Source organism: Psittacula echo (genome assembly GCF_963264785.1).
Source record: "Psittacula echo genome assembly, chromosome: 2".
NCBI classification, from domain to species: Eukaryota; Metazoa; Chordata; class Aves; order Psittaciformes; family Psittacidae; genus Psittacula; species Psittacula echo.
In genome coordinates, this window is record NC_137737.1 from 105938139 (window position 1) to 105954156 (window position 16018).

A 16018-nucleotide genomic window follows, 5' to 3' on the forward strand; every position below is an offset into this window, starting at 1 on the left:
TAAGAGTCAAAATTCAAGCAAAAAAAAACCCCATGTAAAATGAGCAACAAATGCCTCAGAACTGCAATATCTGCATACGACAAATACTTCATGTCAAACTCACATTCCATTTCTAAAAAGAGTTTCTAATTTTTGCAAACTTAGATTCACCAATTGAGCAATTATGCAGTATGTGGGTGTACCTTGCAGTCGATTTCTTAACATCTGCATTCTGTGTTCAATTCTAACTGTACAAGATGTCTGATAATTTTTCTTCATCTTGAACCTTCAAAGTGGTAGGTTTACCAGAGGCAAAACCACACACCAGAGAATATGAGTCATATAATAAAGAAACAACTCTTTCCCCTCTTCCCCTTCCACCCTGAAGCTATAATAACCTAATGACACTTTATTGTAAATGGCTTCTTTGGTAATATTGATAGCACGAACAACTTGCAATCAGTTAGCCAATGAATGAAGATTTTTTTAGTCCTTGCTGGACCCATAACAAATTGCTCTCAGTATCATTTTCAGGCAAATTAAAAATTGTGCTACTGCAAAAAAGAAATTCCTTACAATATTCAGAATGTCTATGCACTTGCTTTCATGTCATGCATAATATATATATAAAACATTCTATGCATGTTCCTATAAATAGTAACATAAAAAGGTAAAAATAATCAAACCTATGATGCCTATGCAAGTTAATCTGAAAGGGATCTCTCATTTGTCTACAAAAGAGTAGCATCTCTACAAAAATCCTTAATTTTCTCATGATTCCCCATCAAAAGATGGCAATATTTACATTCAAGTACACCACTGCTCATGCCAGCTACAAAAAATACATAAGGAAGCAAACCACCTTACTTGACCATCATTTCCGTGAGTTTCCACTCTGAAGCGCAGTAAGTATGGAAAACAACACTGGGGCTACTCTGCCCTTCTATTTCCTTTTATACCATTTGCTATGTGTAGACTGTAACTCCTCAGACTGACATCCTGCATCTAATTCCACATAGGAAACCAGATTTCAACAAAGTCTTATTTGACTTGTCAATATGCATAATTATATCAGAAAGGTTGAAGATAAGAACTGAATGCAGAAGCAGCATTTACAAACAGCAGCAAATAAATCAGTAACAACAAGACATTAAAACAGGTACAACCACCACAGTCTTGTAAGAAAGAGAACCTGGTGATAATACTGGCATAAGCTTTTTCTTATGACCATCTTCCAAAAAGAAAAGACACCATTTCAGCAAATCAAAGTGAAGCAACATGTTCCCCCTCAAAGCAGAATAAATCCAGTGGTTTCTGTTCTTACCTTTGTATAGTCAAAGTCAGAAAGAGGAGCTATACTCTTGATGTAGTCCATTCGAAATTGGTTTTCTGGGTTGGCCAATGGAACTGGGGGTATTAAAGTGCTCATAGCTGAAACTATAGTCTGGAATTGGATAAAACAAAAACAAACACATTAATCTGGATAAATCTAGGATACAGGATCAATAGAAGATAATCCAATATGATCAGCAAAATGGGATTTCTCTCAGCACAATCTTGGAGAGCACAATCCTTATCATTTCCAGTACAGCCAAGCATTTAGAACAGTATAAAGTGTGTTCTTACCACAATCGCATCTTTAACATTTTTCCGAATATCCAGTATTTTCTGTTTCTTTTCTCTGCATTAAAACAGAAATATTAACACTTTGATTTTTTTTCCAAAGCAGTTCAGTCAGTTGCATTCAATTTTCTTTTTCACTGATCGCTTGTTTATCTGCTCTTCAACCATTACAACATATTAAATGAAAAGAACAGCAAGAAAAAGATATTTTTCCCCTTATCTGTTTTCTTGCATAGTAAGAAGAGCAATGCACATTCATGCCTGCTATTTTTTTTTTTTTTTAATCAGACAATCATAGCCACATCTGCAAAGCCTCCCCTGATGAAACTGGAAGTCGTTCTTTCATTTCTACAGCATGCTGTAAACATGCTCTAAAATAACAACATGTAGTTAAGGCCAACAGATATTTAAGATTAATGCTATGGATTAATAATAATTTCTGGCAAGGAGTTCTTCAGAGAGAAAATGATGTAGCCTCAGAAAACAGAATGATTTCTAGCAAATGTGCCAAATTAGTTTCAGTTTTATGCTAACCTCAATACCGGAAAACAGCAGATACTGTTTTAGTCACCCTGAATGTGACCTGACATGTATTTTTGAATTACGGACAGATGCAACATTTGGTTATTTGCTTCTATGTAAAAAGTAGTCGCCATGTTGCTGCTACACAGGGGCCTGTCAAGTGCTGCAGTAGCAACAGTGTAAAATACAGTAAAGGGGCCAGAAGGAAAAAATGCAAATATACAATAGCAGTAATTTCCTTATCGTCACCCCCGTTCTCACTTAGAACGCAGTGTCAAGCCACCAAAACACAGGGGATGAGAGGAGAAATTTCCTAGCCTACTGTGTGTTAACCTGTTACCAATATTTAATGAAAAATAAGTCACAAAGCATCAATAATTCTTACTCTGAATTAAATCCATTGACATGCAGGATTCGCATTTGTTTCACAATAGTGCTTTTTCCTGACTCACCAGCCCCTAAAAGAGAAGGAAGGAGAGGGAGAACATTGTGATACACGGTTCAGGCTGGGGGCTCAGGGTGGTTTTTGGTTGTTTTTTGGACGCGACAGCATCTCCCACCTCCGGCAGCGCTTCTGTATGCCTGCATCCATGTGGCTCAGGCGCTGAGCTTCAATCTGTGGACGTCTCGCAATAGCGCTCGATACAACAGCCTACATTTTTCATGCCTAAGGCGCGCACCACATCTCCCCTCTCCGCAGATACCCCTCTTCTCCTCTCCCCGTCCCCCACCGCAGCCCCCTTCCTCCTTACCCAGCAGGAGCAAGCGGTGGGTCGCTTTATAAGCCAGCCTCTCTTTCTGCAACTGCTTCTCTATTTTTTTGTTGGCTTCTCGCTGCGCTTTCTCATCGATACGCTGATCCTCCGTTTTGCTGTTGCCCAAACACCCCATAGCCGCCTCTTAGGATGGATGTCAAATCCTTGCCTTCACAGATTTAGTATTTACAAGGGGGAGGAAAGGGGAAGGGGGAAGGGGGGGAGGCAGAAGACAAGTCTATATCCGTGTGTCCCTGCGACGGTTTCTCCTCTCTTCTTCCCCCCCCGGCTCGCTCACAGAAAATGGTCTCTAGCCGCTCTCCGAGCACCGCGGAGTTGGTTTGCTCGCTCCCCACAGGAGATGCGGAGGGCGGGCGGCGGAGGTGACCGTGGCCCAGCAGGGAGGGGGTGGAGGGGGAGAAATCTGTGCAAAAATGCCTAACATGCAACGAGAGGGAGAAAAAGGGCTCCTCCTGGAAACCAGCCGGGTGCCGCTCTCTTCTCTCCCTCCCCACCGCGCACACAATCCCTATATTTCTCTGTAAAGGTCTATTTTTGTCTTCCTAACTCAGCACTGCCTCTTTCTGCGAGACCAGGAAACAGCTCAGCTACAAGCCCTACGCGCAGGGAAGCCGAAGGAGAAAGGTAAAAGCCGGACCGATCTACCTGGATCCTGCGGGGCCGCGGACAGATGGCAGGGCCCCGCCGTACCCCCCCTTCCTACTCCCGGCACCCACCCCCCTTCCCGAGCCGGGCAGCCCCCCCGCTGCCCCCCGGGCCGTCCCGCACCGCGCCCCAGCGCCGCCGCGCCCGCCAGCCTCGGCCCTTGCGCCCCGGCTGCGCTGCTGCCGCGAAAACCTGGATCTGGCATCGCCTTCGCGGGACCTGCGCGGTCTCCGGGCCCAACCGCATCCCCACCGACACCCCGGGCTGCGGCCTGGCGGCAGGGGAGGAGGAATGCGGGGCGCGGCACGCCGAAGCGGGGGGTCCCGATCTTTCCCCACGTTCCCACTGGAAGACCTGGCTGCGGGCAGAGCAAGGCTTGGCACTCCGGGGTCTAAAATCCCAGGCTGCCACAGGTGATGGCTGCCATATGGAGTGACCTCCGGGAGGGTGCCAGTGCCACCGGGGTGTGCAAGCACCGAGGGCCTGCCCGGAGGGCACAGTGCCCGCAGCCAGGGCGGCATATGATGTACGCCTATGTAAAACGCACACACAAGCACAAACACCATGTGGAATTGCTAATAAACAGTGTCCCCTGCCACAAGTTGTCACAGCAGTACATAGGTGGGTTTATTCCTTTGACTAGTCCAACCTATATCAGCTGACTGAGAAAATGATGCTGTCTTGATAACTCACAATTACATAGATGTTAATACCACTACCACAACAAATTTCAACAACAAACCCTATGTTTGTTCCTTCATTTACCTCCATTTTAGGTCCCAAAATGAAACACCAACTAGACAACATTACAGGTATTCCTTCTTGCTTCCGATCTCTCGCCTTGCAAGCTGGCATCTCAATGCAAAAGCAGCAGTACAGCATCTGGCTCTTCCTGAACTTCAACTGCATAGAAACCACCTGTGCTACTCAAACATGATCCCTGATTTACTGAGGCACAAAAGTGATAGAAAAAAGGTGGACAGGACACCTCTGAAGTGCCACAATATTTTCAGCCTTTATCTCCAAGTATTACTATTACCCCACACTTTCAAAGATAGATTACTGAAAAATTACTATTTCGATAGCCACATATGTGTGCAAAATCCTGGTCCTGACTAAAATGAAAAAGAGACTGCCAACTATCAACTTAAATAAAACAACATATTTTTATCTAAAATGTCTTGATTTGCATGTGGCAAAAAGAAACTAATTTTTATAAGCATATGGATTTTGGGGTTTTTTCACTTGCTCTCTCAGGTAGGAAAGTGCTGGACTGGGGAAGAGGAAGTAGTACTGTTAACTTTGAGTGCACACCATAGGATGGTGAAAAGAAACAGGTAGTGCTCCACCTGTGGCTAGATATATGGAGTTTTCAGGAGACTACTGATTTCATGTGTCAGATACATACTTTTATGGTACTGCTTGACACGGACTCTGGAAGTTGTTTTAGCTTTCTTCTTACTTAGGTGAAGGGAGGGAGGGCAGACCCACTACAGACAAAATTTGACAGGATTTGTCATAGAATCATAGAATGGTTTTAGTTGGAAGGAATCTTAAATATCATCTATTTCCACCCCCCTGCCATAGGCAGGGACACTTCCACTAGACCAGGTTCTCAAAGCCCTGTCTGACCTGGCCTTGTCAGGCCAAAATACACATTTTCAAGTGTTACCAAATTGCATTGTTCAGGACAGACATTCTCCTGTCAGGAGGGGCAAAACCTGCAACAGATACAGGTAAGTTTAGAAGCACAATTCAGAGTGTTTTGGGAGGCTGTCAAACACAGGATACACAATGAATGGCTTTCGTGAAGAGCAGTCATGTCTGCTCTCTGCTGCTGCCCTATGAGGGCTCAAAACTCAACAGGCTTGGCTAGAAATCACTAACTGGCTCTGGCTTTTCATAGTTGTTCACTGTCAGAAGCTGTAACTTATGATGCACAAGATGTGCACAGCCATATTTATTTCCTGTGTAAATACCTCTGTTTGGGACCTAGATCTCAAATCTGGCTAGTGTCATTTGGTCCAAGAAGATGACTCTGCCTTGTTTCTTCCCCTCCTCTCCTCAGCAGTTTCTTCCTACACATACTAACATTGGGATTTTTGGTGCAGATTTGTTCCCAGCTCTGAAAAGGCTCAGTGCCAATAAATAGGATTTGACAGGATCCTGGTATATCCTGCTTTTACCTTTCTCCAAAAGAGGGAAAGTGTTTCTCATTTCCTCTCTCCCCCGTGAAAAACCCCATGACCCTTCTGGGTCTCTTCCTCCTGAGAAAAGATCACACAGTTCAAGAATGACACGCGCAAGCAACCTGTGCCCAGAAAGAACTTCTGGCTGTAATTGTATTCCCAACCCTCCCTTTGCTTTTCCCAAATACAGCACTTATCCTGACACATCTGAAACTGTGAAATCCTGGAAGCAATAAACACAAGAGAAGCTTTCACCCCTTTGGACACAGCAATTGTTGTTTTGTTTTTCTTTTCCAGGGAGAAATCACAGCTATCGCATATGTCTCCTCTGCATGCAGATCAATGTAAACTGTGAGCATAATCCAAATACCTGCCTCTATAAAAGGTTTCAGCAATGCTGCTTTACCAAACCAACTTCTAGTACAAATCACAGATGTGAATAAAAACAAAACCCCAGGCAAGAGAAAGGAGATTCTTCCTGCTCTTCCCCTTTCTTCCCAGACAACCAACATGGCATCCTCCTCAAGTTACTGGTCCTGAAAATGAGGCATTTCACATTGCTTCTGCCCCATCGAATTAGGCAACATACATATATGTACATATATTTACATATGCACATATATAAATAAATATATATAAATACACACTGTGTGCAAAAATAAGATTAACCTGCTTCATGCTCAAATTTGGTGTCCCACTGTGAAAGCAGGCAATAAACCATAAGCCCTCCTGGAGGGAAACCGGAGACACTTTTATTTCCTGCTTTCCTTTGTGAGTTCCCATCTCAGGTTGCATTGTTTATGAGCCTCAGGTTGAATGTTGGGGACCCCAAGATACTTCCATTAAGGCCACATCTGCATTCCTGAATGGAAGAGAACTGACCACCAGCTGAAGTGAAGTTCAAGGGAACAGCCATACTTGGGTCCCCACCCTTGCCACAAAGTCAGTCTTGTTTAACATGCTCATTCTGTTTGGGCTAAAGAGGCACAAAATCCCAGCCAGCATTAATGAGGAGTTCCTACAGATACAGCTCAAGAGATCTGGTTGCTCCTTGTCCCTCTAATCCAGAGAGGGACTCATACAGAGCTTTTTCTTGCAAACATTAGGTAGCGGTGGAGAAAATTTCTCCACGGAAACGCTGCAGACCCTTTGCACAGCCTCTGTTATAATTCAGGTTCTGCTTCTCAAAAAAAGAGCAAATGGAAAGACTTATGTAAACAAAAGCCTAGGGGGGAGCTAAGCAACTGAGATTCTTCCTGCTTCCCACTCTTCCTGCCTCAGGTTTCACTGAGGTCTCTGAACTCTCTGCTGTCACTATTCTCAAGTACAAGCACCGCGCTAGGTGTGTAACACTATGGCAACCTGACCTGCTTCTCCTCACTGATGTCTCTTTTTCATGTAGCCCACTGCTGCACATCAGGATATGCAACTCACTAGTTCCTGTGGTTTTAACTTCACCTCATCTTCAAACCATGGTCTGAAAATAGAAGAATACGTTGGTATTCGTATAAGTATTCAGGAAAAAGAATGTTTTCTTTCTGGTGATATATTCTTAGTAAGGTTCTTCTGCAGATGTCATCTGCAGATACCTGTTCTGACTTCTCTGCAGATGTCAAATATTGAACACAAAAGTATACACCCTTCCTGGAAGACCACATTTGGATTTTTATAAGATACATGAACCAGGAACCAAAAAAAAAAAAATCCTAAACCAAAACCCCTCTGTATTAAAAATGCTGACTCAGGGTCTAGAAAATACACAGCACATGCTTTGTAGAAAAGTATCATGCTAAAGAAAAATTTCACCTTTATCCTTTTGTTTAAACCCATGACCTCAAAAAAGTCATTAAAAGAATTTAAAGAGAAGCTCTTCTGTTTTAAGAAGCAGGATGGGAGAGATGCCAGAGAAGGTGAGGTATGCATTCCCATAGTGACTGTGGACCTGAGCCTGAACTGACTTCAGATTTGTGGATTAAGGACAAACCCACTGATGCAGGAGAGGGTCAGGCAGTGCTGAGGAGCATGGCAATGCTCTGAGTAGTTCCCCAGCTCCCTGACCCAGTTTGCTGTCCCCATTCCCATGCCATACTCCTTTACTTGGCAGCTGCCACCATGTAACTCACCTGACAAACCAACTTACCCTTTGATCTCCCACAACCCACCCCATCTCTGTGAGGTACAGGCAAGCAGCAAAAGAAAGAGAGAAAGCAGATGAATTGATGTGGTAAAAGACTATACACTAAAAGTAACAGAGTCTAAAAAAAAAGTTTTCCAGAGAAATGCTGCAAGTAGCAGTCCACAGAAATGACAACAGACTTTTGCCCTGAGAAAACATTTGTGAAGGGAGGATTAGCTCTAAGAAGCCAGATGCTCCTGGGAAGCCTATGTGGAAAAGCATCAGGTGAAAAGCAGATTTGCAGTACGATTGTGTTAAAGAAAGAGGGCAATCCTCTTTGAGTCAAGCTAGTTATTCCTTATCCAAGCTAGTTACTCTTCACTCGTGTTCTGCAAGAAAGCAGGGGGAAAGGGGAGTCTCTGCTTCGGCCAGTTCCATCAACTCAGGGTTTCCATCTAGATCTTTATTGTAACGTAATTCATGTGTTTATTACTTGTTTTTTCTGACTAGAAATCCCTTTCTATGAAGGCAGACTCGCATGGCAGCACCTCACACATGTCCATCTGTATGTACCGGGGCAGAAGCTGCTGATTGAAACTAACACAAATCCATCCAGGTTCTAATAATTTTAAAAACTAAGTAACTTCCTGCGGTTTCAATACAGTTACACATTAAAATCTTACATATTACAATCTAACACTGTTAAACAAAGTAACATTGATGATTTTCCAATGAGCAAAAGGACAACTTCTTGTTTCAAGTTGCAAAACTCTGTTCTGTGGTATGTTACATTGTTAGCAAAGCAGAAGGCACTTTTCTGATAGTATCCCAATTTATAGGGAGTTTCACTTGTCTAGGCAATCCAAGGACACCCTCCCCCCACTGCTCTCTTGAACTGAATAAACAAAGTAATACATTCACATTTTAACGCAATAGAAATATAGTTCTATTCAGTTGCTCAGGACAGTCTTTGAGATTAAATACATTTAAATAGCTAGGCAAAATATGCTGATATCAGCCTAATTTAGAATTGAATTCATCAATAAATAAGTCAGCTAGAATTATAGATGGAGTTACTGCTTTAAAAAGTAGGGAGGAGGAATCTATATAGGAGACCTGTCCTGGATTTTCTGCAACATGCTGACTAAGATCTTCCACAGCTGTAACAGCAAAGCCAAATCGTTTATCTTCAGCTTATAAAGGGTTTTGTGTGTCATCTAGAATTTTGCATTTAATCGTAAATGCTCAGGTCAACTATCACAATCTCCCTATTTGGACAGGAATGAAAAACTGTGGAAAAAAACAATTTGTGAGACACTGAACATATGTGAGATGTGCACATACTAACTTCACTTTTAACTCCGAGGCACGTGCCTCAGCAAAACACTAGCAGCCACAGCATGCCTGCCTCCACCCCTATTCATTAGACAACATTCTGCCGAGCCTCAAACACATCTGATTTTGACTTGTGCTTGTATCACCCCGTCTTGATATAAATGTAGAGATACTCTTTAGTTTTATCACTGTTGTTTAACTCGTCTGCTTGAGAAATTAAGTCTTTGCTATCCCAGCAAATGGCTGATTCATTTTTTTTTTTTTTCTTAAAAAGGAGGTCTCTACATAGATAAGTTACTGCCACGCAAACTCAGAATTATGCTCTGTTTTTTTCTGAGTGCCTGCAGTTAATGGTCAAAGGTGTCTCTTAACAGAAGATTTTCACAAATAAACATAATCCTTGCATATAACTACCTTAACATGAATCAAGCAATTCTATAATATCAACTGCAGTTGGTGAGTGCACATTACCAATTCCAATATCCAGAAGCACTGATAAGTTCATAGCAAGTAAGTCTGTTTCCTAATCCTATTTAAAGATCCCAACATGTAAATATACACAAGAGTGATCAGTAAAAATTTGCTTCAGGAAATAATGTTGCCGAGATGTGTGTAGCCTCACACACTCTCACACTCTTGATTTCTATCAATAATATTAATCACAAAAATACAGCTTTTGCTTGACTGCATAAGTTTGAACTAGAAAACACATATAAAACATCAAAACCTACACAATAACCAACCCCGCAGTGGGTTTTTTCTCCTCATCCATCTATCTTTTCTTAACTTAAACACTGGCTTGTAACAAATACTTATTGAGTCACTTTCTGCTTGGCCATTTGTGGTATAGATCTTAAAGTCTCCTATAGGTATTTTTGTGGTATATGTGTAAAAAGCAGATGACCTTTTGGATTAAATAGCTATCACATTTTTGCTCCTAATTAAAGAGCCATGACCTGTTGACCCAAATGGTCCTTCCCAAAACCAGTTTTATGTTGCAAATAAACTTCTACACTTTCATAACATGAATTTATATATTTCTCTGGACATGCAAACCAGATAAAACTAAGCAGATAAATTACTCATATAGATGACTGTTTCATTTGCATACCTATGAGGGAGAGGGGAAAAACAATTGTAAAGACAGTGTGACCATTTCTTGGGAAATAAGTCTACCTACTATATTTTCCTTTTAATTCTTTTATTCACTTACTCTATTCCTGTCTAGTCTCAAAATTATGATGCTAATCTGATTGAACCTTTATAGCATGAGTTAATGAAATTCAAATCCATGTGATTTTACTGATCCTGTTTTCACTAAAAAGCAGTATTTTTTTCCAGCACCCACTGGCCTGTTTGTATAACATGAGTTAGATTCTTTGGAGCAAAAACTTAATTTATCCTAAGGATCAAGAGTATGGATGAAATCTCACAGGATCATTTCACTTGGGATGAAAGGTGATGGAAACATTAAGAGTGTGCATGAAGGAGAAGGGGGAAAGATTAAAAAGTCCAGAGTACTTGCAGGCATTTTGGAAAAAGTCACTTAAAAATAATAACTTACTGAGGAATCTGTATTTTATCACATACTTTGGTAAAAGAAAAACTTTGGTTTTAAAATAAAAACGCATAATGTGAGAAAGCTTCCTAAAAAAATTCAGCCAGATCAACAATGGTGTCATGCTTCTATCCAATCTGCATAATTACAGGTACTTTTGGTTTGGTTTTTTTTTGTATGGAGAACCATTCTAGCTTAATGCTTTGTAACATCCTTGAGATTTTAAATCTTAGCTAATGTCCAACTGATGTAGCACAATGCTAAGCAGAACTAACACTGCAGTGTCTGAGGTTAGCAATAGTACAAATATACAAGTGGTCTAATCCAGCAATCTCAGTTTACGCCAGCTATTTGGACACTGCACTGTACATTTTAAAGCAGTGAGAGGGTTTTAAAAGAGCTTACAGCTGCTCCGAGTATTTAACAACTTACACCACCACGCACTTAGCCAACCAATTTGCCTAACAACCCTAAAACATTTAAAGGCCTTTAAACCTACCCATATGCAAGCTCTTCCTGCTCAGGATCAGCTATAACAATCTACCATCCGCATCACTAAACACAATGACAAGATTGTGCTTCCATGTCTTTGCAGCCTATTCTTCATAATATGCAAATCTTTGGGAACTGCATTTCTGATCCCAATGCAGCAGCACAAAAGCTGTTGTTGTAAGAAATGGCTTAACGTGTCAGCAACACTGTCACCACAATTACTACCACTAATAAAGATATGATCATAATCTGCCAGTAAAGGATCATTAGATACATTATGGCTATTTTATCCTTTTACATAGCTCTTTTACATGGGCACTAACTGGGAACACTTCATTTAAATAAAAGTAACCACTATAAATTCTCATTGACAAATCCGTTCTTCACATTTAGACAGCTTAGGATGCTGCCTGCTCATGTAGGGAAAACCAGCTATTAATAGGTTAGCCCTCCAAAACACTCACCAGAAATACAAACCAGCGTAACACTGTATACAGACAGCTTAGAAGAATACACACAAGGATGTTGTCTGAACATGTAAATGACTTAAATTAAGCTAGGGTAAAACTTCTCTGTGCCATTCAAATGCTTGTGGTCCATACAACAATTTATTTATATTGTGTTTATCTGTGATTGGAAATGTACAGCTGTCCATTCAGAAATATTCAAGAATTACACCTGAAAAAGGCACATAACACATGACAGAAGTTTATTCTATGCCACCCATTTTTACATAATTTTATTGAGATTGCAAAAGCAAATGATAAAAAATAGCAAATGCCCAAATTTGAGTTGCTTGTGCATCTCAGATGCTCTGCATGTGCATAATAGAGTCCTCCCCTTTGAAAGCTTGATTTCTGCATATATTTCACCTCAGAATGACCATGAGTTGTCAGAGTGATCATGAAAACAAAACAAAGCAAAATAAAAGGAAAAAACCCTCAAACCAACCCAAACCCCCCAACAAATGGAGCCCCAGAACATATCAAATAAAGTACTCCCCATATAGAGAAAGGTATTAACATTATACTCATAGGAATTCACGGAAGACATGATCAACACTGGTCACCTCCACCCAAGAGCTCATCTTTTTTCCCATTTTTTCTCATCTTTTTACCCTCCATCACAAGCTGGCAGAGGTTCAGAGAAGAGGGATGAAGATGGCAACAAAGGACAGTTGGTACCAGAAAAGGAGACTTGGGAAGGTGGGATTTATCAGACCAGGGATCCTTGTGATTGCCTGTAATGTCCAGGTGAAGCACATAGAATGCCATGGCTTGCCTTGTCATCCTGGGCCACAAGGGCTGCAGCTTTCTACCACAACAAGCACAGGGCTGTTGGGGGTAATGTTTTATCTAGAACCACGGGTCAGGACCACTAGTTTTGCCTGAAAGAAATCAAAGGCATACCCTGTTGCTTTCCTGAGAAGTACAAGGAGAGCTTTCCTGTGAGTAAAGTATTTAATACAATACAATCTGAACTGTTTCACCTACTTTAATAGTTCTGTCTTAGGATGTAGTGAGCCACATGTAAATGAGACAGGAAAACCAGAGTTCTGAGCCACCAGAAGAGGCAGGCTCTGTAGGAGCATGACTGCAGAACACAACAGCAATACCCAGACTGGTCCAGTGCAGAGAGCAAACAACCACCCCAGGAGAAAGACAGAACCTGAACACGGAGAGGTTCTTTTCCTTGTGCTTCCACTTCATCATGGCAAGCTGCTGTTTCTGCTGTGGAAGTCCTGTCCAGTGGCGGGAAAGGAGACAGAAGATGGCAGGCATCCACACACCTTTCGGAGCCTGTTCCTTCTATTGTGTCAGCAAACAATAGCCTCCCTGCTAATCTGTGAATCTCCTCAGGCTCTCTTCATGCCTTTACCATACTGCTTCCCCAGTCCAAGTTACCTTCTCTGCTATTTACAGCTCTCTGAATGACCAGATTATTTCGCTGTATGCACCACAAGAAGGTAAGTAGAAAGGAGAAAAAGATGTCACTCTGTTAAGTGCCTAAATTTTCAATCTTAACTTGGTTACTTTCCATATGTTGTCTCTAAAACTGTATGTGATTTATAGTATGAGCCAATGGCTGTCTTTCGTAAATCATACAGAGCACACAGCCAAAGAACACAAAAACCTGATGCTGTGGCAAAATGCTTCCAGTACTGCCAAATACTGCGTTTCCCTTCTTGTGGAGTGTTAGCAATTTCAATTGTCTACAGAAATTTGAATGAGTATACAACTTACATTACATCATGTTGGAGTTTACATTTATGGCATGCTGTTCCCATGAACTTCTTGAATGTCCAGAAATCCTTCCCTTCTGTGCCTTCTTGGAATGTGCTAAATGAATAGGCTCCACTTCAAAAATCCAAAATATTAACAGGCATAAAAATCCAGATGCCATATACCTATTATATAAGGGACATTTTCAGTTTGTTTTTGAATTTTACTATCAGATTTTAAGAACTAAATCTTAGCGGATGACTATCCTAATCATTTGTTATCGAAATCACAATGACAACTTAAAATATCATTCTTTACACAACCAATACTCCTGAAGTATTTGATTACTTGTAAACTAAGCAAATCTATGCTATATTATCTATATATAACACCAAAATAATTACTTTTTCATTATTTTTTTCTCAGCTTGCTCTATTCTAAATGTACATTATGATGTATTTTAATTTTTTTTTTTATTTTGCACATGAAAACCCTGACACCAGATTTAAATATTGTTACAAATTCCAAGCTTATGCTTGGAATCTGCTCACTCGAACATTTTGGGGGTTAATACAATATTGTACTATAAGAAAAACCTCCGGTACGGGCCACATACAAAATCTGCTACAATCATGCATAGTAAACACATGATGTTATGTCCACTAAGGGTTAAAACTGTATGCATTATGCAAAACTGTATCATGAATAACAATTTTAACCACCTGCAGTGAGAAGGACTGAATCTTGTAACACAATAAATTACATATGGGGTGCAATGTATCTCATTCTAACACAGATATTTAAAACCTCAGAATTACAAAATTACATTATTATCTAATCAATTCCTCCCTTGAAATGCCTATTTCTCTTCACAGACAGTAAATGGATTCAAGGTGAGTTAAGTAGAGAGCTCATAATCAGTGCTCAGAAATCTCTGTGAAACGGAAATAAAGGTTACTAGCAGGACATACAGCTGAGCAACTGCACTGCATGGCAGCAAGCCAAAATTAGTGTATTCTCACTGATGTGTTAATAATTTGGAAACTAAAGGCACAGTAAAGTCAAACTTGCTGGTCACCATCAAGTGAAAGACCTTGTCCACCTGGTTTAGCACCTCTACTCATGATCAATCATTATTAGTGATATTAATGAACCCACTTCTTTCTTAAGAAAATAAGTTAATGTTAATACATTTTAATTATTTTCTTCACTTAAAAAATGAATAGATCTTTCAATATGGTGCTATTCAACTTGGGCAATAAGCCACCCAATGACCTCAGGGAATGAGAAATTTCATATGGACAACCAACTCAGATACTTAAATCTCGTGAAACAACCTCAACTCTAGTGATACTTCGCAAAGGTGTAGGGAGCCACTGGAAGACAAATGTTTCAACTGTAAACTACCCTATATCTATTCACAACAGGGATTGTGACATTATTTTTTCCACAAGCCAGCATCTTGACCTTTCAGAGTGTCATAATTCCCTTCCCCTCCAGATTCTACCACAACTACAAGTTAGTACAGTTTGAATAAAATGCCTTGTGTTCACTGATGCCAATACATATGAAAATTAGCATTTACCTATCAACACACTCCAGTAAGCCTGCATTTCCCTTAAAATAAAAATGAAAAGCAAGCAGCAGATAACAACTTCCTCCTTCTCCACATAGAATTATGCAAAGAAAGATCTAAGGTAATAGGTATGTTGCTGGTTTGTTACTGACAACATACACACACATAACAATTTTCTCTCTTTTGGTATGAAATTACCTCTTATGGCTCTGTTCCCTATACTTACAGGATTATTCTTTCTTTCTGTCAACCCCTTCCTCTCTCTCCCAAAAGAAAACCCCACCAATAATAAAAGTTTGCTCTGTCCATGTGCCTGTCCCACGTGTGAGTGCATGTTTCTCCACCACATCAGTGGCATATATTGCATGCAAGTTCAGAAGTAATCACCTCGTGAGTTTTAAATTAAGAAATAAAAATATCAGATGAACACAGAGTCTGTAAAAGTTTTACTTCATTAGAAAACTAAACTAAGCACCATTCTTCGGACTGAGCTGGAAGGGTAACTCAGAGATTGGCCCTGTTGTTACTGTCCTGGGCACTGGTGGCACAGGAGGGCAACCCATTCAGCCCAAAGTTGCAGCACTGCTTTTCAGGAGGGCAACTCAGGACTGGGTGTAGATCAAAAAAGTGTTTTGATGATGGCAGCAGCCTGATAGTGGTTACCAGCAATTCTTGGAGCCTCACAATGTTCGAGAGACTTCAGTTAGAGTGATAACCAATCCATCAACTATATCACGGACTCACCACTACTCAAATGCTAATAGAGTATTTATCTTGACCGGTTGAGTTTTTGTGAAGTCTGATGAATATACCAGAAATTACCTTAGCATCCGAGGACTATAAAGTTTGCTTGTTCATAGTTATGACTTTTTTTCTCTAAATCAAAATGCAAGACAATACTCAAAATCTGTATGTATGTCTATAAAGTGAACAAGAAAATGCATATGCCCAAGCTAAACTATTTTAGATAAACATCAGATTGAAA

At 40.6% G+C, this 16018-nt stretch overlaps 1 protein-coding gene across 2 annotated transcripts in view; it reads right to left on the reverse strand.

Annotated features, from left to right (window-relative positions):
- The window catches only part of GNAL (G protein subunit alpha L), a gene marked incomplete at its 5' end in the record, with an annotated part of 192698 nt that overhangs the window by 116373 nt on the left and 60307 nt on the right, over positions 1-16018 (reverse strand). Inside the window, 4 exons of one of the 2 annotated variants that reach the window (XM_080610385.1) lie at positions 1304-1423; positions 1606-1660; positions 2510-2582; positions 2877-3015. In XM_080610385.1, coding sequence (XP_080466511.1) covers positions 1304-1423; positions 1606-1660; positions 2510-2582; positions 2877-3015 — 387 coding nt within the window. Of the gene's footprint in view, positions 1-1303; positions 1424-1605; positions 1661-2509; positions 2583-2876; positions 3016-16018 lie in introns of those variants that run through there. The other variant, XM_080610384.1, reaches the window with a different exon arrangement.